Raw genomic sequence first — 26,455 nt, forward strand, 5'->3', positions numbered from 1 at the left:
ATCCACCTGCCTCTGTTTGTCAAGTGCTGGGATCAAAGGCATGTGCCACTGTGCCCAGCTCACAGAGTTTTAATGGTAGCTTTACATGTATGTATGGTATTCAAAATTCTCTTCCTTAACCATATATCTTAGATGAATTTCTTTTAATTTTTATTTTTTTGTTTTTTTTTGATACTGTCTTTCTGTGTAGCCCCAGCTATCCTGAAACCCAGTCCATAGACCAAGATGGTCTTGAACTCAGAGATCGACCTGCTTCTGCCCCCAAAGTGCTTGAATTAAAGGTACCTAGCTGACTTATTTCTTACCATCTGGTCTCTTGAGAAGCCCAGCATACTTCACACACAACTGTTCTCTTTCTCCCCTCCTTTCCTTTCTCCTCTTGCTTTATTTAATTGATACTAAAATTTCCCCAGGATGTATTACTTACTACAATTATTGATATTTATTTGTTATGTTTTAAAAAGTCAAATACCAAACCAGGTGAAGTGACTATGATCCAGTTTTTCACTTAAAGAGGTAGGAGAATCTTAGAAGTTCATTAGGTCAGCTTCAGCCACAATGAGAGTTTGAAGTCAGTCTGGACTACATGAGATCCTGTCCATAAAATAAAATAAAATAAAATAAAATAAAATAAAATAAAATAAAATAGTTAAATGTTAAATGCTTATGGTCCCAGAATTCAGAGGACCCTGAGTCTGAGATCAGCCTTATTTCTGGCAAGAGGACAAACCCCACACCCCTAACACAAACACTGCTGATGAATTTTAAGTGATTATTTACATTATGTCTGAGCCTATCATATTGGCTATGCCATAAAGAGTTGCTTAGCTTCTCTATTTCCTCCCACTTTTCACACATAAAAACAGTAATATAGAATATGTCTTCTAGCAGTGGTTCTCAACCTCCTTAATGCTGCCACCCTTCAATACAGTTCCTCATGCATGCTGACCCCTAACCATAACATTATTTTTGTTGCTACTTCATAACTGTTTTTTGGGTTTTGTTTTTGTTGTTGTTGTTGTTTTGTTGTTGTTGTTTTTGCTACTATTGTGGCTCATGATATAAATATTTTTGGAGAGAAAGATTTGTCAAGGAAGTTGAGACCCAAACATTGAGAACCACACCCATCTTTCTTATAGGGTTGTGGATTCACAATCCCTTATCTATAATTCTAAAATCAAAAAAGCTTAGAAATGGAGACTTGGAGAGATGGCTCCGTGGTTATGAACGCTGGTTGGGTTGCACTGATTGCTCGTCCAGAGGACCCAGGTTCAATTCATAGCACTCATGTGGCAGCTAATAACCATCTCTAACTCCAGTCCCAGGTGATGTGATTGATGCCTCTTTCTGACATCTTCAGGTACCAGGTATGCATGTGGTACACAGGTATATATGCAAAGTAAAGCACCTGTGCGCATTTTATAAAGAAGAGATCAGAAATTAGCAAATACTGTCAGAAACTAACCTAAAACTACTTAAAGCTTCTTCCTTCTTGGCAATCCAGGCTGTCCTTGTGGCCCAAGCTGGCCTCAAATTCTCAGTTTTCTGCCTTAGCCTCCCATGTTGGGATTATTAGTCCTAAGTCTTTTATTTTTCTCCAGTGCAGATTGAATTTGAACCCTCACACCCTCACTCATAATAGGCAAGCTCTGTATTGAGGTACTTCCCATGTGCCTAGAGGTCAAAGGCCGATTTCGAGTGTATTCCTGGATTGCTCTTCACCCCACCCTACCCCACCACACAGTACCTTAATTTTTTTTCTTCTTCCTTTTTTTTTTTTTTTTTTTTTTTTTTTACAGTGTCTCTAGCTATAGCCCTGGTTGTCCTGGAACTCGCTATGAGGACCAGGCTGGCCTAGACACCACCATCCAGCGTTTGTATTTTTAAGACAGAGAGAGACCTTTATTGAACCTGAGAACTGGGATTACAGATGTCGGAAGCCATGCCTGGGTTTAAGTAGATGCTGGGTTTTCAGAAACCAGATCTTTAGTCTTGAAGGGCAAGTCGTTTACCCGTAAGCTATCTCACCAGGTCTTTTTTATCTTTATTTTTTTAAAGGGTGGGAATCTCAAGGATCCCACGCTGCTTGAAGTTGCTATGCAGTTAAGGATGAATTTGGGTTTCTGACCCTTTGCCTCTAGAGTGCTGGATTACAGGCCTGCACCACCACTCCAGGCTAGAACTCTCAATGACTTATTTTTATTCTTTTGCCACAGGGTCTATGTATGTAGCCATGGCTGGCTGGATCTCGCTATGTAGACGAACCTGGCCTGGAATTCACAGAGATCTGCTTAGCCAGTACAGAGCGACCACACCTGCCCTCAACTATTTTTAAGAAATCTGGCCGCAGCTGACAGGTCATAAACGAGTCTGCCCCGCATCCCAAGCTCCGTAAGGCGGGCGAGGAGGCTAACGGGCTAGCGGGCGAGCGCAGACACTCTGGGGGCGGAGCCCGCCGAGTGCAGGCAAAAAACTAGGTCACAGAAGCAAAGTAGGTCTTTGTGTGGCTCTTTACGACACGTCGTGCTTGGACGGCTGCGGTCGTAAAGCAGGCTCGAGCCGATCAGGCCAAGGCCGCGGACCAAGCTGTTATGGCGGAGATGGAGGACCTCTTCGGGAGCGAAGCTGAGAGCGAGGCCGAGCGCAAAGGTGCGGCGGGCGGGGAGCTCCGAGGATGGGCGCTTTGGGCGTCGGGTTGCTTTCCGGCCGGAGGCGCGGCGTCGGGCAACGTGGTGCCCCCACGCTCTTGCCCAGCGCCCCCTGCATGCCCGGCGGTGCCAGCCTCTGGGGGAGACGAGCGCGGAGTCTGCGCCTAGAGGGGTCATGGACCGGCCTGGGTTCGTGGGGGAGCAAAAGGGAGGACATGTGGCCTGCGCCCTTCCGTGTACACCTGGCCGATCAAAGGGGCGGCAGTGAATAAGTGGGGACCTGTTCAACTGCCCATCCGGCGTGATAACGCCCCGTGTGAAAGAGCAAGTTGAAGGGAGACTGCAGATGCTCCTGAAGGGTCGGGGGGGGGCGGGGGATCAGGTTGGAGCTATACAGAAGGACTACGCACTGGAGATGAATGAGTGCCCTCGGAGAGCCTGTGCAGAAAGCCAGTTTCCTCGTCTGTGATGTAAGAATGGGGAAGCTTGCGGGGTGTTTGGAGAGGAGTGACAGAGGATTTGGTGATGAATGAATGAATGATGATGGTTCATGGGGGGCATTTCTGGCACAGGTCTAGGAATATCTGAATTTGAGATCTGAATAGAAGAAGAACGAGGAAAGATCCGAGATGAACTTCAGAAATCTTGCAGCCCTTCAGGCCCAAATTAACAGTCATTTTCTTTTCCCCTCCCCCCAATTGTCGCCACCTCCAGTTTGTATGTAGTTACTCCAGTGTGAAGGGAGCACTAGGTAAAGGTACAGAGAACTGAACTCCCCTGTGACGGTTCTACTCAGGATAAGCTTGGAATATGATAATATTCCAATATATAAGCTGTACACTAATTCCTGTCCCACAACTTTTGCTAGTGTGTTTTTCTTACTTTATTCTCCATGTCTTTGAGGCACAATTCTGTGTTCACCTTCCCGTGTTTTCCATGAAGCTTTTCATTCATTCAGTAAGCAAGGAGCCCTGTCATTTCCTAGCTACCTCGCTAGGTGTTGGGGATGTGATCATGAGAAGACAGGTTTCCCCTCCCCAGCTTACGTTTACTGCTTACTGCTTTTTGGGTCCACAGTTGAAAAGCATCGTTCAGTGAGTTGTACCTGTAGTGCTTTCTCATAGCAACCCATAGCATAGGGAAGTTCAGTGTACAGATGATTGCAGTTCTAAGCTTTTTTCCTCTCCCTTTTTAAAACTTCTTTTAAGGTCATGGCAGTTTTCTTCCGTTTTACCATTGAGTTAGTGGACGCTCTTTAAGATTTACTTCCAGGTCTGGTGTGCTGTCCTTGACAGTTGCACTTGGTCTTGAAGTTGCTATGGGTGTAACAGGGTACAACTTGGTAGACCTGCCTGCCTGCCTCCCCTCCCCTCCCTCCTTCTTTTTCCCCTCTTTCTTCTACAGGATCTGCTGTGTATGTTGCCTTTGTTGGCTTTATACTCCTGGTTCCCCTACCTCAGTGAGTGCTGGTGTTACATATGTGTACTTCCACTTTCAGCTAGTAGTTACTTCATATTTTTTATTTCTGGTATACGTTGATCTTCTTGGTGCTATCCTGATACTGATAATAGTTTTTGTGACTCCTTTAGGGTTTTCTACATGTGAAACCATGCCTTGGTGATTAGAGACAGTTGTGCTGTTTCTTTCTCTTACCTAGTTATTAACTTTGCTCTGGCTAGTACTCTCTTTATGATGTTGAATGGAACTTGCAGAAGTAGATAATTGTTCTTGACCTCAGAAGGAATATTTCTAGGTTTCTAGCATTATTTATGGTTCATAATTGTTGTCTCTGTAAAGTCTATAATGGCATCCCCACTTGCATTTCTGACTTTAGTAATTTGAGTCTTGCTTTTTTTTTTTCCCTTGGATAGTATGCCTGAAGGTTTAATTTTGTTAATGTTTTTAAAGAATGAGCTGTTAACCAGGCATGATGTTGCATCTCTATAATCCTAACACTCAAAAGACAAGAGGCAGAAGGATTGGCACACGTTTGAGGCTTGGTGTACATACCAGTTGCAGGTAGGCCAACTGAGACTATAAGAACTTATTTGATGGAGAAAAAAAAAACAGCTACTGGTTTTATTGATTATCTACTGTTTTTCCATTTTTCTGTTCCCTTGCTACTGCTATTTTGGGCTTCCTTGCTCCTCTCTCTCTCTCTCTCTGTCTCTCTCTCTCTCTCTCTGTCTCTCTCTCTCTCTCTCTCTTGTTTTGTTTTTTGTTTTTCGAGACAAGGTTTCTCTATGTAGCCCTAGCTGTCCTGAAACTTACTTTGTAGAACAAGCTGGCCTTGAACTCAGAGATCTGTCTGCCTCTGCCTCCTGAGATTAAAGTTGTTCACCACCGCTTCCTGGTTTGGGCTTTATTTTCTTTTTCTGAGCTCTTAAGATGTTAAGGGAGGTCATTGACTGAGATGTTTCCTTTTCTTTTGAGTAAAACTGCTTTTCTTTTGGTGTAATGTTTTCACTTTCTTTCTTTCTTTTTTTTTTTTTTTTTTTTTTGGTTTTTCGAGACAGAGTTTCTCTTTATAGCCCGGGCTGTCCTGGAACTCACTCTGTAGACCAGGCTGGCCTCAAACTCAGAAATCCGCCTGCCTCTGCCTCCCAAGTGCTGGGATTAAAGGTGTGCGCCACCACCGCCCGCCCCCTTTGCACATTTGGATGCCTTTTTTTGTTTTTGTGGTTTCTGATGGAAAACCAGGTGTCATCTTTCTAGAGGGTCCCTTGTATGAGACAATTCTTTTTGTTTGTTTGTTTGTCTTCAAGGTTTTGGCAACTTGATATGTTTAGCAGTGAACTCCTTAAGGTTTTTCAATGTGCATTAATTCAGTTCTTGGATGTGTAGATTCATTAAACTTGGGTCATTATTTCTTTAGCTATTACTGTTGACATATTTGTTTTACTATTTGTTCTTATACCTCTACCTCCCTTCCAACTCTTTTCTACTCTGATCCCTTCCACCGCCACCACTAGGTAGGAGAGAAAGAAGGTTGGAAAATAGAGATGGGGGTGCGGATCTTTATAGGCTGCTTGTGTTTCTTGGGTCAGTGCAGTCTCTGCTGTCAGGATATCTACAGCTTCTTCTTGTCTCTCTGCTCACGATTACTTAACAAACCGAAAGAGCAGCCAGTAGCCGCAGCTTTCTTGGGGCTCTGTGTTTATACCCTCTACAGAGTCCCCAGAATTAAAGTATCTAGTTGGCAAAAACCACGCCCCTCCTAGAGCAGAAGAGAGTCATAGTTAATGGCTTCAGGAAAACTGAAGCAGCCTCATAGTCCACACCTGGGATTAAAACAAAAACAAATAACATAACTGGGTTTGTAAACAAAACTAAAACTCCCTACATTCTTCTAGAACTCCATAATGCACATGTGGTGTTCCAGTGGTACCTTGTACAATTTTTTTCCTATTCTTTGGCTCTAGGCTCTGCTTGATTTCTCTTCCTGCACATTTCTGGTACAGGGACTACTACCTGCTGGTCAAGAAAGTGATCAAGATGAAAAAGGCGATTCAGGACAAGGAACTGTTGAAGATGACAGTGAGGAGGAGGAGGAAGGGCCTCTCCTCACAGTGGCAGCGACAGTCACTCTGAACCAAGTAGTGCCCCCTGTACCAGAATGTAGGGCTGCTTACTGTTTTATTTCATGTGTGAGAACTAGGCAGTGGAGGGGGGACTGGGTGAGGTGAAACATGAAGAGTCCTACTTTATTTATTTATTTATTATTTATTTATTTATTTATTTATTTCAGCTTTTTGAAACAGGGTCTCACACTAGCCTAAGATGGCCTGGGGCTTACTGTGTAGCCCAGGGTGGCCTCAAATTTGGGTTGATCTTTTGCTTCAGCCTCCTGGGTTGCTGAGATTATAGGTGTGGGCTACTGTGCTTGCTTACTGTGAGTCTGCTAATTTTTCTTAACTGAACTTTCTGGTTCTTGAAACTTCTTTGTCTCTGGAACAGTGAGAAAGTTGGCTTCAACAGTTTTGCCAGTTCCTGATTGTCTTTTACCAAATTGAGATGGACTTCTAGAGTTCCTTACTCCACTGATGTTTCCGTGTGTTTCCATGATCCCACAGATTCTGATTCTGGGTCTGACTCAGACTCTGACCAGGACAACGGTGCCTCTGGCAGCAATGCGTCTGGCAGCGAAAGTGATCAAGATGACAGAGGTGATTCCGGACAGCCCAGTAACAAGGAACTGTTTGGAGATGACAGTGAGGAGGAGGCGGCCTCTCATCACAGTGGCAGCGACAATCACTCTGAGCGGTCAGACAATAGGTCAGAGGCTTCCGAGCGATCTGACCATGAGGATAATGAGCCCTCTGACGTGGATCAGCAGAGTGGCTCAGAAGCCCACAACGATGACGATGATGAGGGCCACAGATCGGACGAAGGGAGCCGTCACTCAGAGGCAGAAGGTTCTGAAAAAGCACAGTCGGACGATGAGAAATGGGATGGAGAGGATAAAAGTGACCAGTCAGATGATGAAAAGCTGCAGAACTCTGACGATGAGGAGCGGGAGCAAGGGTCTGATGACGATAAGCTCCAGAACTCTGACGATGATGAGGAGAAAATGCAGAACACAGATGACGAGGACCGGGCCCAGCTTTCTGATGATGACAGACAACAGCTGTCTGAGGAGGAGAAGGGGAATTCTGATGATGAGCATCCAGTCGCTTCTGATAATGATGAGGAGAAGCAGCATTCGGATGACGAGGACCAGCCACAGGTGTCCGATGAGGAGAAAATGCAAAACTCGGACGATGAAAGGCCACAAGTCTCAGATGAAGATGGAAGGCATTCCGACGATGAGGAGGAGCAGGACCAGAAGTCAGGTGAAACATTCATGGGAACCTGGGTGGCTCAGTGCAGATGTCTGGGTGCAGTCATGGGCCATTCTGATTTCTTTTTAAAGATTTTTTTTTTCATATGGGTGTTTTCCCTGGGTGCGTGTCTGCGGTATGTATATGCGTTGCCCTTGGAGGCTAGAAGAGGGTGTTGGGTCCTCTGGAGCAGGAGTCGCAGCCAGTTGTGAGCCGCCATGTCATTGCTGGGAATTGAACCCAGGTCCTCTGGAGAAGCAGCCAGTGCCTTTAACCACTGGGCCATCTCTCCAGCCCCGTTTATTCCTATCTTTATTATCCTGTTTTTCATTTTTGTTTTCTCTTCTTCTATTCCTTCATATTCACCTCCACCCTCTTGTGTGCAGTTTAATTTGTGTTGTCGTGTTTATAGATTTATGTGCCTACCACTATCACGATACAGGACAGCATGTTATGAGGCCTATTTTACAGCCACAACCCTGGCCTAACCTCCTCACATATGGACCTGGTCCATCACTACGCTCTTGTCTCCTTGTGCCTCAGCCTCGTTAGGTCTAGGATGACAGGCACTGGCTTTGCCAGGTTAGGTTTTCTTTTTTGACTTAGCATAATGCATGGTAGGCTGATCCAAATTGTTACCTGTATCGTTGTTCTTTTCTGTTCATTGTTGTACGTGGCATAAATAGTGCACAGTTCTCTGTAAAGCTTGGATGTGGTTATATACACCTTCCAACTCTGCTCTTTTAGAATCTGCAAGAGGCAGTGACAGTGAGGATGAAGTGTTACGAATGAAGCGCAAGAATGCGATTCCATCTGATTCGGAGGCGGACAGCGACGCCGAGGTGCCCAAAGGTAGCCCTTTTACTTTGTATGCAGGTCTTGTGGTTCATAGCTTTGTGCTTTTAACTGTAGTGCCCTGCCAGACCTTGAGACTGCATGACTCACAGAACACTGTGTGTCCGTGCTCAGTGTACTCTGTGCGGCTCATGCTGTTAGGAACCCGCTTCTTTGTTAGAGTTTGAGTGAATTTATCGATGGGGCTGAGCCTCTGGATGGTTCGGAACTGACAGTGTGCTTCAGCCTGAGTAAGGATAACCCTGGACTGACTGCCCTTGTTCCCCGTCCGACAGTGGAACATTAGACGAGTGCTCTTTGGCTGCGGGCTCCATGAAGAAATCATTCATACGAGCATGGCGTTAAGGTTGTTGGAAAGGTGGAGCTTCACGTGGTCATCTCTGAGATGCATTTGCAGAGGTCAGGTGACCCTGCAGTGAAGATGGTAGTGTGAAAGTTACAGCACACGTGATTGTGATACATGTTTGGCCCTGTGCAGCTGTTAATCTGTTGAATGGTAATTAGGGATACTCTAAAGCATAGATAAATTATCTTTTTTTTTTTTTTTTTTCGAAACAGGGTTTCTCTGTATAGCCCTGGCTGTCCTGTAACTCGCTCTGTAGACCAGGCTGGCCTCAAACTCAGAAATCCACCTGCCTCTGCCTCCCATGTGCTGGGATTAAAGGCATGCGCCACCACCGCCCGGCTAGATAAATTATCTTAAGGAATGCTATAACTAAGGCAGATATTTAGAGGATCAACTATAGAGAAATCAATTCTGGACTTTGGAATCAGATAACATGATGGTTTGGTTGGTAGATTTCCTTCTTATTTTTTTAGAAAAATTTTTAAAAGAATTATTTATGTCATGTATGTGAGTACACTGTAGCTGTCTTCAGACACACCAGAAGAGGGCATAAGATTCCATTACAGATGGTTGTGAGCCACCATGTGGTTGCTGGGAATTGAACTCAGGACCTCTGGAAGAGCAGTCAGTGCTCTTAACCACTGAGCCATCTCTCCAGCCCCCCAGATTTTTTACTAAGCTCTTTTTCTAAGGTGTAAAATGGGGTGGTGCAGACCCTCTTACAAGGTGGTGAGAATTAGGTATTTGTATCCATTGTTCACTGATGTTTCCTGAGGCTTTGCTGTACACCGCTACCTCTCTAAGCCCTCTCGTGTAGCTTGCCGTCTGGTGGCGAGGGCATGCAGACTATGAGACACGTGAACCACATACATGTCCAGTAGCTGGCTGGTGACATGAGCTAAGAGGGGACTATGAGGAGGGGATAGGTATGGTCACTTCCTAAACAGGACATCATATAATGAACTTCAAGTGCTCTGGTCACCTTTTTTGTAGCTGTCCAGTGGCTGTGTCCTTTGCCACATCTCTCTAACTCAGTCTCATAGCTTTATCCTAGACTATGTGATTACCAGTAATTCTGGCTTGTTTAGACTGATGGCTCTGTAACCACTCTTCTGTCTTCCTGTTTCCTTGCTGTGCTGGCTCACACACATTAGTGTTTTGATGGGTGTTTCAATGATGCGCTGCCTGTGAGAATGGGACCTGGCTAGTTAGGTAGGTAGCCATAGACTGTTAGCACAAATGTGAGGATCTAGCCTGGGAGAGACAACTGGCTTGGACAGTAGCGGGAAATGGAAGAAGGATGCAGAGATGGAGGGAGAAAGAAGAACTTCCTGTGCAGTATACAAGCCTCTCCACACATGTGCCACAGTGCCCGTCTCTCCACACACGTGCCACAGTGCCCATCTCTCCACATACGTGCCACAGTGCCCGTCTCTCCACACACGTGCCACAGTGCCCTTTTCTCCCCACATGCTCGAGACTTGGGTTTATACCATTTCCTGGAACTGGCCCAGACATTATTGGGGATGTTAAAATGAAGACCAGATGTTAACACTCTTGTGTTTTCCCTCTGCACTGAAGAGAATAATGGAATCATGGATCTGTTCGGAGGTGCAGATGACATTTCTTCAGGGAGTGATGGAGAAGATAAGCCCCCTACTCCAGGACAGCCTGTGGTAAGTGAAAGTAGTCTGAGCTGGCCTATATTCAAGTGAGAAAGTCTCAGAGGGGAAGGATATCTCTCTCTCTAAGAAGAGGAAGTCATTAAATTATAGTATAAAACTATAAGGAGTAGATGACGCTCTTGGTTCTGTAGGAAGCGTTTGGTTCCAAGGAGAAGGGAGTACTGCTACCATGAGGTGCCTGGCCTCACGGGGTGTGACCATGAGCACCCAGGACTTGAGAACCTTTTACCTAATTGTTTTTCTTATTCATGCAAGTAAATGTGTGCTTTGTTAATATTTTTTCCTTCATTCCTTTTATTTTTTAAGTTTACTTTTAGAATCAGGGTCTTGCTCTGTAGCCCAGGCTGGCCTCAACTCACTGTATTTGGATAACCTTCTCTGATGTCATTAGAGTGGCTACATAAGCACTGGCTAATTGAACATTTGTCAGGGACACTCTGGGAGACAACTGATGACAGAAGCTGGGTACTGAGGCAGCTGAACTCTGCTTGCTTCTCCTGAGATGCGTGGAGATAGATGAATAGTGTGGAGGACTGAGGGTGCGTTAGCCCCAAGATAGTATCTAAATATGGTTCTTGCTGGGAAGGCAGAGGTAGGAGGATTTCTGTGAATTTGAGGCCATTGTGGGCTAGGTAGTAAGTTTTAGGCCACCCTGGATGACAGAGTTAGGCCCTATTTCAAATGAAACAAAGAACAAAATAAAAACAAAACAATGTTTCTTGCTCCCTTGAATAATGAAATGTTGAGCTTGAACTGGCCGTCATCCAGTCCCCACAGCTCTAACCTTCCGTTTTCTTACACTAGGATGAAAATGGCTTGCCTCAGGACCAGCAGGAGGAGGAGCCGATACCTGAGACCAGAATAGAAGTGGAGATCCCCAAAGTGAACACAGACTTGGGCAATGACTTATATTTTGTTAAACTGCCCAACTTCCTCAGCGTAGAGCCCAGGTAAGGATGTCTTCTGGGTGTTGGCTAGAAATATGTGGGAATTAGCTGGTCATGATGGTGCATGCCTTTAATCCCAGGACTTGGGAGGTAGAGCATGCAGATCTCTGAATTTGAGGCCAGCCTGGTCTATATAGTGAGTTCTAGGACAGCCAAGGCTGTAACATAGAGAAACCCTGTATCAAAAAACAAAACAAAACAAAAAGTAAAAGAAAAGTGATAAGGGTATACAGAAATATGTTTTGCTTACTTTCATTGAGTCCACTAACAGAAAAATGGAAACTTCATTTATATGTCTGAAAAATTAAATCAAGCATCCCACACCAGAAAAGCATTGGTGAGCTTCCTGATCGTGGCTGTTGTTAGGATTTGATACCGTCTTAGGAATGAGTAGACACCGAGCTCCAAGACGCTTAGCTTCCCACAGCCCAACAGCACTGCTGTGGGAAGCTGCGAGAGTCTCACTGTGTTTAAGCCGAGTTGATGGAGGTTCCTAAGTGAACACTCAAACACCTGGGTCACTTACACGCTTCCTTCACGAGGAGAATGGTGTAGGAAGCCGCAGCATATATGGTCTTTTCTTTGGAAGACTTATATAATATGAAAATTTGAGAAATTTTTTCTTTTAGACACTGTCTCATTATTATTATTAACCCCAGCTGGAGTGGAACTCAGTATGTAGACCAGACTAACTCCCAGGTCTGCCTGCCTCTGCCTCCCAAGTACTGGCATTAAAAGCATGTACTACCACACCCAGCTGTTTGGAATGTTTAGCAGCCTTGTTTGTACATTATTTCAAGTAATATATAACAGCATCAAAATTTTAAATTTTAGTATATTTTGAATACTTTTTTTTTTTTTTTTTTTGTTTTTTCGAGACAGGGTTTTTCTGTATAGCTCTGGCTGTCCTGGAACTCACTCTGTAGACCAGGCTAGCCTTGAACTCTTGAACTCAGAAATCCGCCTGCCTCTGCCTCCTAAGTGCTGGGATTAAAGGCGTGTGCCACCACTGCCCTGCTGATTACTTCCTTCAAGTCGAGCTTCAAAATATATTTGATATATGGCATATAATAGCTATATTATGTCAGTATTCTTTATGAAATATTAAATAATAGCTTATTTTAAAAATATTTTATAGGCCTTTTGATCCTCAGTATTATGAAGATGAATTTGAAGACGAGGAGATGCTGGATGAAGAAGGGAGAACCAGGTTAAAATTGAAGGTACCACGCAGACTTTGCTTTTCTATTTACAGAGTCCATCTGGTAGACACCAAGTCTCCAAGACTTGAGCTTTGAAGATGGTTTTTGTGTTTCTTGTTCTAACAACTGAGTGTGAGCCATATGTCTTCTCAGAATCCTTGTGGAGCTGGGGATTGAAGTCTGAGCCTCCGCTTGGACTCTTCCTGGAGGTGCATCTTTGGCGCCTTACGTCCTGGGGATTGAGCCCAGGCCCTTGCCATGCGGTTTACACTTGGGGTTTGTTTGTTGTTGTTGTTGTTGTTTAACTTGAGGCAGGGGCTTACTGTGACCTTAAACACACGATCTTACCTCCTGCAACTCCTGAATGCTGGGATTACAGGCATTTGCTACATGCCTACTAAGGGTTGAGCTTCTTCATTTTCCGTAGTGCTGTCTTCTTCACATACGACAGCTTCATAAGTGCCTAAGTAACACTGGTAAAGATGGTTCCTGTCTAAGGGCACAATTGTCTAGAGCTGTTCTGTGACCACTGTGGAAATGTGGAGCAAGTGAGAAAGGGGATGAAAAGTGCCAGTAAATTGTTCAAGATCATGCAGCGGGTAGGTTTAGACTGATGGATGGTTTGGGCTGTCTCTGCACTGCTAGCTCATCTATTAATATTATTTGCTTGGAACATGTGTATATTGATTTAGAGTTAGTGCTATTAATTTTTCATGGCCATTTTAATGCCTCTGACATAATTTTTCTGCTTTTCATTCTTTCCATCATTTATATAAATTAATGTGGTAGTTCTTTGCTCCTGTTGACTTAGTCATTTTGACACTTTTCTGTTTTCTGTCATGGTGCAGCAGTGAATAGCAGTGTAGCACCATATATTCCAGTGTAGAATCAAAGTTTAGGCATCACTGTTTTGCTCCAAAACCTCAAGTACTTTCAAGTACAAAGTGTCAGAGTTTAATATAGCTAGCTCTCCTTCAGACTCTCAGGCTGTAATTGAAAATATCCCTAGATGCTTTGTTTCTGGAGTGACGGTTGAGACAAGGTGAGCAGTCTCTGAGTCCATTGGTGGCATAGTTCGTTCATTAAGGAACCAGGGTCGAGCTATGTGGCTCCGTGAAGTTCTGTGTCTTTAGAATATTTCCATGGGTTCATTTCTGTAGAATGAGACCTCATGGTGTGTTCTCAAAGACATATCTCCAAATGTCTTCTTAGTTGATAATGCCTGTGCTGGTTTGAATGAAAATGATCACCAAAAGCTTATCTAGTTAAATACTTGGTCTTTAGTTGGTGGAACTGTTTGGAAAGGATTAGGAGGTCTTGCTGAGAGTGGGTGTTGGGATTTTAAAAGCCACACCATTCCCAGCAAGCTTTCTGAGCCTTGTGCTTGTTGTTCAGGATGTGAGCTCTCGGCTACTGCTCCAGAGCCATGTCTGCCTGCCTGCTGCCAAGTTCCCAGCCATGTTGGGCATGGACACTTAACTCTTTGAATCTGTGAGCCTCAAAATAAATTCTTTCTATTTGCTTTGGTCATGGTGTTTTATCACAGTAATATAAAAGTAACTAAGACAGTATCTATATATCTGTTTATATATTTATATGTAGCTACTTGTCTTACTTAGGGTTTCTATTGCTATAATAAAACAGCATGCCCAAAAGCAAGTTGGGGAGAAAAGAATTTATTTCATCTTATACTTTAATATCACAGTCCATCACTGAAAGGAAATCAGGGCAGGAATCTGGAAGTGGGAACTGAAGCAGAAGCTATAGAGGAATGCTGCTTACAGGGCTTTCTCCTCATGGCTTGTTAAGCTTGCTTTCTTACACAGCTGTGGATCACCCGCCCCAGGGATGGTACTGCCCTGGATGGTCTGGGCCCTCCCATACCAATCATTAATCAAGATAACACACCACAGACCTTACCCCAGTCCAGTCTTATGGAGGCATTTTCTCAGTTAAGATTGCCTCTTCCCAGATTTTTCTCTGAGTCAAGTTGACAGAATTATCACTGTAATGTACTGTACATAAGAGGGGAAACAGAACTAGTGATACATTTTTTCACTAATTCCTTTATTTATTTATTTTTGCCACAATCATACAAGTATACAATCATCAATCATACAAGCAATTTTCTATACTATCCCAGGACAAACCAATGAAGGTTGGTAGTTAGATTATTGGGAGAGATCCTCCTCAGAGACCCTAGGGCCTGTGGCTTCATGGAACCGTGCCCAGGTTCCCAGTGTAGCTTGTTGCTGGTGTCCATCTTGCAGGTGGTTCCTCTCCCATATCACCAGGAGTCTCAGAGATGATGGGGTGGGGATGGGATGGGGCTGCAGTGGAGAAATCCTCCAGTCTGCTTTGTCTGACATTTTCTTACAACCCTGATGGGTAAACCAAGGTGATAGTTGGTGGGCTTGGGGCTTGGGGCTTGGGAGTGATCCCATATCCGTTGCAGTGGCCTCTCAAGTGACCTTCCAGGCCCAGGGTGTTCCCATAGATCCAATCCCTTAAATTTTTAAAATCACATATACTTATGTGTTTGTTTATGGTGTGAGTGTTCACAATCCACCCTATTGCTGGGGAGGTCAGAGGACAACTTTTAGGAGTTGGTGCTTTCCAGCAGAGGCTTTGAGGTTGAACTCGGTTTGTTAGGCCTAGTGGCATGGCATGCACCTTTACCTGGTAAGCCATCTCACTAGCTCCATCTTAATTCTTACTAAAATTTCAAGCTCACATGAATACAGGAGGGATAGTATAAAGAATTCTTAATATGCCTGTCAGCTTGACCACTCTATTTCAGTATTCCTTATCCAACCTTCCGTCGATGGTTATGGCATTATCTCAGAAATGCTATCATGTCTAATGTTATCAAGTCTTTACTTAGCTGACTCAGAAGTCACTTCTTTAGTGAGGAACTGGTACATGGGAAAACTGGAAGCAAACCACTGGGCTTCTGAGAGCGGCTGCACAGAAAGCTGTGGAGCTAAGGCAGATGGTAGAGGAGGAGGGAATACATGGGTCCGAATGTTTGCTTCTCCTCTTTGGCATCCTCATCTTCATTCCAACTCTGCCCTTTTAGCCCAGGCTAGACTCCGACCCGCCGTCCTCCTTCCTCAGCGTCCCACATGCTGGAAGCACAGGCCTGTACCACCACACCTGGGGTGTTCTCATTCTTTTAATCCTTGTAGTGAATGAGCGTATTTCCCCCCTTATGCTGTTATTTTAGTGTTTCCGGGATGTATCGTGATAAAGCCCACACATTTGATGTGCTATGTTCTCCTGGAAGGCCCATCAAATTTCTAATTTCTGTAGTGGCTACTCATTTTCTTTTCTTGTTTTTTTTTTGTTTGTTTGTTTTGTTTTTAAAGATTTATTTATTTACTATATATGAATACACTGTAGCTGTCTTCAGACATACCAGAAGAGGGCATCAGATCTCATTACAGATGGTTGTGAGCCACCATGTGGTTGCTGGGATTTGAACTCAGGACCTCTGGAAGTACAGTCAGTGCTCTTAACCACTGAGCCATCTCTCCAGCCCCGGTTACTCATTTTCTAAATCTGGCATTTTTCCATCCTGCAGGTGATGAGTCCCCACATATGTGGGGATGGAATCAGTAGGCAGAGGGTCTTGGTCTCACTTTCAGTGGTTTTAGGTCTGTGAGACCACTTACTCTCCATATGTGTCTTACTTCAACCTCCTTAGGGGCTTTGTCTCTTGCGCCTCAGAGCTTCTCTTGTGTTTGTGATTTCCCCAGCATGTGCAGGCTTTGTGTGTGTTCAGATGCTCTGGCTGTAAGCTCCGATCAGAATACTCACAGCACCAAGGTTCATGTCGACACTATCTTCTCCTGCCGTTAACCCACCCCAAGAGGATCTCACTGTTGTCCGTTCCATCACCACAGGCACTTATTCTCCGGCTGTGCATCTCTCCAGGGGAATCCCCCAGGCCTGCTTTCTAAGGCTTTGTATTTTAAACCAGGTCGAAAACACTATAAGATGGCGGATACGCAGGGATGAAGAAGGAAATGAGATTAAAGAAAGCAATGCGCGGATAGTCAAGTGGTCGGATGGAAGGTGAGTACGAAATGCCTGGCATTGAACACTGGAAATAGGGCAGAAGATGATTCTGGGCCTGGGCCTTACTCGGGGGCCACTCTTGTTAGAGTGTCCCCATCAATTGTTCCCTGTGACTGCACAGAAAACCAGAGAGAAATGATCCTTGGAGCTTGTTGGTGTTGGGGTCCAGGAGTCACTTCACAAACCACACAAACACAGACAGGGATGGTTTATTGAAGGCACACTCTAAAACTGACCAATCAGGGCCACAGCTCAGAATTTGCTCACTGAGGCTACAACCCCAAACATATTTTTAATGTCAGACATGAGAGCTAAACCCGTAAAACCCACAGTGAGCTCATACGGAGGTGCTGGAAGGCCTGGTGGTCAGCCCTGACTCAAGCCATTTTAGACAGAACAGTTCATGTTGACCTTTAAGTTGACAAGTCCTACATGAAGATTATAGCTGTGGAATTTCTTAAGATTAACAAACTTCCTAACATACAGAATATAACAGGGTATGTGGTCAGCATGACCCTGCTCTGAGCCAAGTTATTTTTCTGTGTCAATGACTGGCAGGCATGTTACAGCAACAATATGAAATAGCTGATGGGCATGGAGCAAAATGGGTACAGCTATGCTGGAGGGGGCAGGTGGGAGACAATAAACTAACATAATGTAAGTTTAGAATCTTAAAACCTCCTCTCAGCCCCATGAATACTACTCAAAATGTGAGGAAGAGTATTCTTCACTGGAAACATAGTGGAGCTGGACCTGCCTCACAGCAGGATGACTTCTGTCAGGTCATTTTTCCCCAGCATGGTGATTTTCTTCATTCTGTGTGAAGAGGGAAACTGATTGACTCACATTTTCAGTAATTAAAGCTGTACAGTGAAAGCCTTCGATTTAATATGTGTGGTCTTTTTTTCTTCAGCATGTCCCTGCACTTAGGGAACGAAGTGTTTGATGTGTACAAAGCTCCACTGCAGGGTGACCACAACCATCTTTTCATAAGACAAGGTACTGGGCTGCAGGGGCAGGCCGTCTTTAAAACGAAGCTCACCTTCAGGTAAGTGCTCTTAGTAATTTCGCTTGAGTTTGAAGCCGTCCCCCCATCTCCTCCCACCCCTCCTCTTCCCCCCAGTGGAGCTCTGTAGCTCAGCCCAGAGGTTAGTCACAGTTCTGGAGGCTCAGAGGTTTTCATCATGGACTGCCGAGGCTGCTTTCTCGGAGGCTGTGTTGTAAAACAGAAAGTTGGTATTTTAGTTGTCTGCCAGGAATCCTAAAGTGCTTGTCCGTGCTGGTCAAGTGTATCCTTTTGTTTTCAGTAAAATTGACATGGAAACAAACTGATAATTAGGGCTTGTATGTGCTAGTGTCAGAGGAAAGGCGCTGAGTTGGGGGATGTTGAGTACTGGGGCTATTGTATCACCTAGTGCTGTTTCGGCAGGCCTCTGTGGAAATGTGTCCCTGAGGCAGATCAGAACACCCTGGCCACTTGTAGTCATCCTTCCCTGGGGATAAGCAGACCCCTTCCTGGGTGACAGTGCTCTGTAGGGAACACTGACTTTCAGAATTGTAATGCTTAAACTGTTTCTGCTCGTGACCTTGGACAACTCTCATTTTGTGAGATTATCTCAGTGGATAGCTGTGACAAGGGAGGTGCAGGGTGATGATGGGGGCACATGGTGGGCACTAACGCTGCTCAAGCCTGGCTGTTTGCTGCCTCTGGGGTCATGCTGTACAACAGGCTTCACCCCACCCCACACCTTTCTCTTTTCTGAGACAGTTTCTCTGTGTAGCTTTGACTACCCTGGAACTCACTTCGTAGACCAGGCTGGCTTTGAACTCAGACATTTGTGAGGTACCGCCTCTCAAGTGCTGGGATCAAAGGCGTGCCCGGCTGACTTCAGCTTTCTCTTTTTCACTTTTCCTGCCTCTGAGCTAGAGCAGTGCTTTTCAACCTTCCCAGTTCCTCATGGTGTGGTGACCCCCTAAGCAACCCCCCCACCATAAAATTATTCATATCTGTAATTTTACTGCTGTTGTAAAACATTATGTAAAGGTGATATGCAGGATGTCTGATGTGTGACCCTGTACAAGGGTCATGCGACTTCTGTGGTAGTGTCATTAGATCTCTGAAGGGGTCACAACGGACACATTGAGAGCCACTGAGCTAGAGGAAGGAAAGTCTCTCCCTCCGAGTAGAATATTCAGCTTAGAGGTCTAGCCTCTAAATTGTTCCTTGGCTGCTGGCTTTGTGTTTTTATGATGTGGTATGACTGGCTCACACATATCCATGAGAAACAGTGGGAAGTTTGTGTTCATTTCTCACAGGCCTCACTCTACAGACAGTGCCACACACAGGAAGATGACACTGTCACTTGCAGATAGATGTTCAAAGACACAGAAGATTAGAATCTTGCCAATGGCTGGTCGTGACCCTGAGTGCCAGCGCACAGAGATGATTAAGGTATGTTGCCTAGGTTTTATCCTGGAACAGTTCTGTGTATTAAGAACAGATTGTCCAAACCGCCTGTTTGTCTGTTCATCATCTCTGGTTGGACTTCCCTTCCCTCCTCCAAAGGCACAAGCTAGGTTAATTTCCTAAGCTTTTATCAAGTGGGAAGATGTGTGGATGCTGATAAAGTAGATGCAAGCTCTTGGGTTGTCCCCCAGCAGGGCTGGAAACTTCTACAAAACTGGTCACTGAAATAGCTGAGTTTTCACATATCAGATACCCGCTAAATCATCTACACTATCTTATCACGTCAGAACTCAGTGGGCAGGCTAAGGAGAGGACGCAGCAGGGTTAGAGCAGAGTCCCACAGAGTAACTGTGTGAGTTTTGTTTTTTGGTGCTGAGGAATAAACCTAGAGCCTCAGTCATTCTTGGAATGTGAGTTCTGGGACAGCCTGGTGTCTGCTCAGACCTTGTCAAAAAAGCAAGGTATGAAGTTTATCCACGTAAGCCTAACAACCCCAGATTAATCTCCAGCACCTACATGGTAGAAGGATAAAGCCAGTGCCCATAAGCTGACCAACTCCCAACAATCAAAATAAATAAGATACAATTAGTTAAAAAGAAAAAAGGTTTCATGACTAAGAACATCCAAGAGCAAGGGAAGCCACAGCTGATGAAAGGCCTTCCTGTGTTCCATTATGGTGGAAACCATCCATGGCGGTGCGGAGTGAAAAACAGCAGGCTCACGTCTGTAATGGTCAGTCCCATGACAGTCCATCAGACCATTAATTTACCACTTAACCCATAAATTAGCTAACTGGGATTTAGCTTCCAACGCACGGAATTGGGGTCACTATCAAACCTCGGCAGATGGCTTGTTTGCTTTCTTGTAGAAAGAAGAAGAACGCCTGAGGGCCTCCATCAGGAGGGAGTCGCAGCAGCGCCGGATGAGAGAGAAGCAGCACCAGCGGGGGCTGAGCGCCAGCTACCTAGAGCCTGATCGCTACGATGAGGAGGAGGAAGGCGAGGAGTCCGTCAGCCTGGCTGCCATTAAAAACCGCTACAAAGGGGGCATCCGCGGTGAGTGTGGTGCCTCGTCATGTGGATTCACCTGCGCATGCGCTGACTGTCAGACATTGGACAACTTGAAAAGTCGGTGTTGGCAGGGCAGTGGTGGCACACACCTTTAATCTCAGCACTTGGGAGGCAGAGGCAGGTGGATTTCTGAGTTCGAGTCCAGCCTGGTCTACAGAGTGAGTTCCAGGACAGCTAGGGCTACACAGAGAAACCCTGTCTCGAAGAAAGAAAAAAAAAAAGAGTCGGCGTTACTGAGTGTCTCCTGCTAGGTCTCAGTGTAGTGTCATCGTGTAGTTGTTTGAGGCCATCCTGGAAGGGTGGTTCCCTTCCAGCTGTTTTGTCTTTGGAGTCCTTCCTTGCACGGCCCCCTGCTGCCTGTGTCCTGGGCACTGGGGTTGCAGGCACATGCATGTATTAGGCCTCATACAAATTTACCCCTGGCCCTTCTGGTTTCCAGTTTGAAAGGTTGACAGTTTTTGTTTGAGGAAGGGTCTCATTATAGTCCATCTTTTCTCAAACTTTCAGCAATCCTCCTGCCTCAGCTTCTCAAATGCTGGTCTGTTCTAGGCCTAAACTTGGTTACTAAACTAAGTTGACAGTTATAAAGAAATCCAGCTATTGAGAACACATGGTGCTTTCTTCTGCCCGTCAGCTTTGCATGGTCTTCCTTGCAGGGTTTATTTCACGGTGCTTGGCATTTATTTAGCACACACTGAATCCAGGCACACATGAAACAGTTTGTTTGATCTCTAAGCTGTGCTCTGATGTTTTTCCCTCTTATTGATGAAGCTTGTAGTTGTAATTCTAGTCCCAGAAGATATGCTGCCCTCTTATGGCCTCTGCAGGCACTAGGCACATACGTGAAGCAGAGACATGCATACAAGCAAAACACCCACACGTTAAATAAAGTCAATGTACTTAAAAAAGAAAGAAAGAAAAGCAGACTCAGAAGATGGACTGGATTCCCGATCTTCCTCTGCCTCAGCGTCCTGAGTGTGAGATTACAGGCATGCATATCATTTGTTCTATTTTGAGAACCTAGTACAGCAGCTTTCCTTACGCTGCCAATGCTAATTTATCACAAAAATCTTACCTGTAACTTTTTTCATGCAAAATATTAGAGATGCATTCAAGGATTAGGGCATTTAATATCCAGTTTATCAAAGATTTAAACCAGGTAGACAAGGTCAGTGGTTCCCGGCATAGTACAGTACTCACCTAGCAACGATATAGGGAGCTGGAAGGCATTCTATTTGGAAAGAATAGACTTGGTTCATTTTAACATATTTAAAACAAAAGAAAAGTTAAACTGGGCCTGAGGAGGCTCAGTTACACTTGTCATGCAAGCATGAGGACTGGGGCTCAGATCCTCAGAACCTGTGTAAATGCTTGGTGGTGTGATCTGGGGTGACCTGGACTTCAGCTTTGGAAGGGAGAGACAGGAAATCCGCAGAGTGAGCTGGCTGGCAAGACTAGCTGTATTGGTGAGCTCTAGGGTTGGCAGGAAGACCCTGCCTCGCTAAATAAGGTGGAAGATCGGCTAAGGCTGATTCCTGACGCCTCCACATGCGTGTGCACATGTACACAACACGGAAGAGTGGGACAAATAAAAATTATTTTGTTCCTCTGTGGAAAATGTACAGAGAAAACTCAAGGTTTATTGGAGAGAAAATCCAAGAATGAATAGATTCTTCAAAAATGAGTCCATGTAATCCCTTTGTTTTCAGAGGAACGGGCCAGAATCTACTCCTCAGACAGTGATGAGGGCTCGGAAGAAGACAAAGCTCAAAGATTACTCAAAGCAAAGAAGCTCAACAGTGATGAGGTAAGCCGCGCACCCTGAGTTCCAGGCTTACCTTGTACTTAGGACTTGGTTCCTGGGATGACAAGGAGCTCCAGGACAGACACAAATGACTTCTTCAGAAAGGCCCTAGTCTACAAGGTGCATGGGGTGAGGCCAGGCTTGGGCCCACATTTGTAGAAGTACTTGCTCCAATTCAGGAGGCACTGACTTTGCCCTGATTACTGTTGTGTGACAAAACTTTCCCTAGGGAGACACAACTCTACTCACCCCAGATAGTGAATGAATGACAGACCAATGTCTGGACACTGCTTGGTCTGCAGGTACCTCAACAGGTTGGACTGTCCTTTCCAGGGGCCTCCTTTGGTCTAAACTTGCAGCAGCTTGGCTGGTTTTTGCTTCTTTCAGGTGGCTGGGGTGGTCTTAGAGACTTCTCAGCTTGTAACAGTCTTCTTGGCAGCTCTGCTCATCTCAGTCTTTGTAGCTCAGCTTCACTTCATCTGAGAGGGACTCAGCTTTTATTGCTTACTTTTTTAGGAATGGGTATAGTGAGTCTGGTCAGTTTCAGGGACTTCCTGAAGTCGTTTTGGGTTGTTTACCTTCCTGCTTATGGAGCTTCCTGCAGGATAGAACATTTCAATCCTAGGAAGAGAGGTTAATACAACACTCACCTTCTAAAATTCCTCCTAATCTCAGAGACTAGCATTTCAACCTGTGAGTCTTGAGACCCAGACAAACCAGGACATTTTTCTGGCTGTATCTATTTCTTCTTCAAAGAAATATGATACCATATTTCTTTTTGCATTCTCTGATTTAATGATTGATTTGGATTGGTTTACTGAATTGATAGCCATGAGAATTTTTTTAGACCTATTTTTATTTATGTCTGTGTGTGTGAATCTCTCTCTGTATATGTGAGCACATGTATGTGGGGACCCACAGGGGCTAGAAGAGGACATCTGATCCCCTGGAGCTGAAGTTACAGGTTTGTAAGCCACCTAACGTGGGTGTTAGGAACCAAATTTAGGTTTTTTGCTAGACCAGCAGATGCTGTTACCTGCTGAGCCTTCTCTCCAGCCCCTTCATAGGAATTTTTGATGACTAGATTAATTTCTTTGAAGATGGTTTTCTTGGTGTGGTTTGGTTTGGGCTTTGGTTTTTGAAGTCTCATGTAGTTCAGGCAGGCCTTGAGTTTACTCTGATCCTCCTGCTGATGCTGAGACTTGTACTACAGGCTTGCACAGCCAGGACTGGCTTATCTGCGTGTCTCTGCAAGGTGCTCTGCGCATAGCTGTCTAGGACCACCTGAAACTATTCCCAGAGTGAATCTCTCTAGATAACTTGGACAATGAAAGTGCTTGATTTGACTGCGAAGCCTGACAATGCAGTTTGATCTGTGAAATCTGCATAGTGGAAGGAGAGGGCTGACTACCAGCGTGTTCTCTGACCTCTACGTGCATGCTGTAGTACAGAGTACACCTCCATATACTACACACATATTTTAAGTTTGTGGACCCCTGACTCAGAGAACCAGTGCTAGGCTTCTACCCCAGTCTGTTTTTACACGGAAGGCTTTGGGCCCTTGGCTGCTGTGCTGCCTGCCTGGAGTGATCACATAGCTCAGTGTCTCTGAGAAGGTGCCTGCTCCATGCCCTGCTTTGCTCTGCCTTCTTGCTTTCGCTGATTTCTTTGGCCCCTGTTGTGCTTTTGTTTTGCTTTACTGTCATCATTTGCTATTTTCAGTGAGAGAGCTGTTCTAAGTACTGGTCTGCCATATTGTAAGGAAGTAGATATTTTCCTGTTCTGCTTTTAAGCTGATTTACTCATTTTTGGACTTTTTTGAACTCTTTTCTCATGAGCAGCAAAAGTATGTTCTTAGGTTATTGTTGAGCACCACATGTAGTATTTTGTGATATTCTTGGGAGTAGCTCACTACAGACAGAATTTCTTAACATTATTCTGCAACATATTTGTTGTAAGTTAGATGAAGTAACATCTCAATAGTGAGTTTACAGTGTGATGAACAGTTGGCAAACGGGGGCTCTCCTCTAAGCAGATGCTTACTCCTTGGCAAGCAGAACTGTGAGAATTGAGAAGTGCCATGGAAATGTGTATGCCTAGTAAGAGATGTGGCTGACAGCTTCCCCTGTGGCTGGCTGGGCTGGGAAAAGTGCAGCCCTGTGCTTTAGACCTGCCTCTCAATGACCTTCAGGCTCTCTGACAGCAGCGCCTCCTCCAGGTCCCCCCAGCACCCTCAGAATCTCTGAACTCTTTTACCTTTCCTGTCAAGTGTTTTATCTCTGCCTCCAAGCCTCTGCCTCTTCCAATGAGGCAGCTCAGTGGTGGGTGACAGTGAAGACAGTCGAGAGGAACCTTCTTGCTGTTTTGCATAACAAATCCCCCTCAAAGGCCAGGAGCCATGCTGTGCTTCTAAGACTAGGGAATGTTCAATTCTCAGGATGCCCTCATCAGGAACAGAATAGGAGAGGAGGGTAAGGGCAATTTAGGTTACCCCATGGTGGTTCATAGGTCCCAAGAGGTTACACTTAGTGAGTTCTAGGGCACCTGTGCTATGACTGAGATCCCATCTCAAAAAACAGATATAGGGGAAAAAGGTTATCATCAGCTGCATCATAGAATTTGAGGGTTCCCCATACCTCCAGTCCCGTTTGCATGCCATGAGGCAAGGCAGCTGTCTTCCCTGAGTCTAACCTTTGTTGTGTGCCTTATAACTGCTGCCTACGAGAGCTACTATAGTCAATACTGTAGGATTGTGGGGACATGGTGACGTCTAGGTTGACATGGAACACTGCCTTTCTTTCCTCAGCCTAAATGGAGAACAGTGTAAAGAAGGGTGCTTTACCCAGTGCCTTCCCTTTTGCTCAGAGTAAAACCTGTGGGAAGCCTCGGTTTCTTCCCTCAAAGAGAGTGAAATGGGGAAAGTGGGACGGCCTTGTTCTCTGTTCCCTGGGGCACTAAGAAAAGGGGACACTGCATTGAACAGATCAGATAGAGACTGGAGAGCACAGGTGGGAACTGTTAATCCGAAGGGCCTTGCTCCCCTCTTCTGCCACTCCTTTCTGCCTTATGTCACAGCTGCCTGTGTCTGTAGGAACCCATGTTCATGACTGCATTATCAAGCTCTAGTTAAGTCTTGTTTTTATTGCTTCCATATGTATGGCACAGGGGCATGCTTCAGCTGTGTTCAGTAAGGCAGCATTCTGTGTGCTTGAAGTATGGGCATCCTGAAGGGCTCCATTGTAGTTCTGGGGCTACTATGCTGTGATTGCTTGTAGCTTCTAGGGAATCAATCGGTCTTGGCAGGCTTTCCGCAGCTGCCCAGCCCTGACAGTGAGCTGGACCTGGTGCTGTTTAGACTTCCTTGGGTGAGCCCTGACCTCGAGCTGATGCTGTACCATGTCAAAGAGCTTTTGGAAAAACATACATTTTTAGAAGTACCATGCCAGTTCTTTCAGCCACTCAAATCTTTTTTTTTTTTTTGGTTTATTTTGAGATAGGGTGTCTCTGTGTAGTAGTCCTGGCTGTCCTGGAACTCACTCTGTAGACCAGGCTGGTCTCGAACTCAGAAATCCACCTGTCTCTGCCTCCCAAGTGCTGGGATTAAAGGCATGCGCCACCACTGCCCGGCTCGTTTGTGCTTCTTTGTTCAGGGAGTCCTAACCTTTTTTAGAGCAGACTCCATTGCCCAGGTCCTTGTGGTTTCTGTGCCTAGAGTTGTTTTCCTGTACAGGACAATCCACTGGGCTTGAACTCTGCAAAGTTATCTTGTTATTTTCTCTCTATTTATTTATTTATTTATTTTATTTATTTATGTTACCACTTGTAGACTTGCCTGGGCTAGAACTCACTGTGGAAACCAGGCTTGTTAATACCTCACAGAGATCCTCCTGCCTCTGCTTCCTGCATTTCAAGTGCTAGAATCAAACGGATGCACCATCATGCCCTGCACCACCATGCCCTGCACCTGCACCATCATGCCCTGCACCACCATGCCCTGCACTTTTTTTTGTAGGAATATAGAACTCTTCATAACTTGTGTGCTATCCTTTCGCAGGGACATGCTAATCTTCTCTGTAGCATTCCAAACTTTTGTACACGTGCTGCTGCTGAAGCCAGCAGCTGCAAGATTTAAAGTTACTTTAGTACTGAGTCATTCAACTCAGCTATCTTGATAAACTTCCCGAGAAACGTCTTGACTTTCAGACTGTAAATGTCTTTATCTGTTCAGGAAGGTGAATCTTCTGGAAAGAGGAAAGCAGAAGACGATGACAAAGCAAATAAAAAGCATAAGAAGTATGTGATCAGTGATGAAGAAGAAGAAGAAGATGACTGAACTACAGACCGAATGCATTTTATATATTTATTGTACAGCTTGTCTATAAATACCATGTAAACATGAGTTATTTTGATTGAAATTAATTGATCTGTTTGTGAAATTTTAATTGTAATAAAACATTTAAGGCAAGTCCCTATGCCTGAGAAAGCTGCTTTTCCCAGAAAAAAATTAAAAGGCAAGCTGACTTTGCAAGCA

General features: G+C 44.9%; 1 protein-coding gene and 1 non-coding gene across 3 annotated transcripts; one reads left to right on the top strand and one right to left on the bottom strand.

The window, feature by feature from the left end:
- Window positions 1-2,545: 2,545 nt before the first annotated feature.
- Leo1 (LEO1 homolog, Paf1/RNA polymerase II complex component) lies at window positions 2,546-26,455 on the top strand. Of its 2 annotated transcripts, none has more exons than XM_028773550.1 (12): window positions 2,546-2,649; window positions 6,722-7,480; window positions 8,216-8,320; window positions 10,251-10,345; window positions 11,159-11,304; window positions 12,440-12,524; window positions 16,486-16,580; window positions 17,497-17,631; window positions 18,900-19,035; window positions 19,919-20,105; window positions 21,830-21,927; window positions 26,153-26,455. In XM_028773550.1, exons 1-12 carry the CDS (start codon window positions 2,592-2,594, stop codon window positions 26,255-26,257), a joined length of 2,004 nt encoding a protein of 667 aa, XP_028629383.1. In that variant the 5' UTR covers window positions 2,546-2,591; the 3' UTR covers window positions 26,258-26,455. The 2 variants fall into 2 exon arrangements, with proteins under 2 accessions (XP_028629383.1, XP_028629384.1); XM_028773551.1 differs by having other exon boundaries at window positions 2,564-2,649; window positions 26,157-26,225.
- Window positions 25,935-26,044, bottom strand: LOC114626261. Its single transcript, XR_003712208.1, has one exon. It is a non-coding gene; the product is annotated as a U6 spliceosomal RNA (small nuclear RNA).

This window comes from Grammomys surdaster, unplaced genomic scaffold (assembly GCF_004785775.1).
Source record: "Grammomys surdaster isolate TR1022 unplaced genomic scaffold, NIH_TR_1.0 231, whole genome shotgun sequence".
NCBI lineage: Eukaryota > Metazoa > Chordata > Mammalia > Rodentia > Muridae > Grammomys > Grammomys surdaster.

Bases quoted from the DNA above. Each gene is read 5' to 3' on its own strand.
- Leo1 (XM_028773550.1), top strand. From the start codon at position 2,592: ATGGCGGAGATGGAGGACCTCTTCGGGAGCGAAGCTGAGAGCGAGGCC. The intron at 10,346-11,158 runs GTAAGTGAAAGT...TTCTTACACTAG, and splicing joins CTACTCCAGGACAGCCTGTG to GATGAAAATGGCTTGCCTCA. The intron at 11,305-12,439 runs GTAAGGATGTCT...AATATTTTATAG, and splicing joins TTCCTCAGCGTAGAGCCCAG to GCCTTTTGATCCTCAGTATT.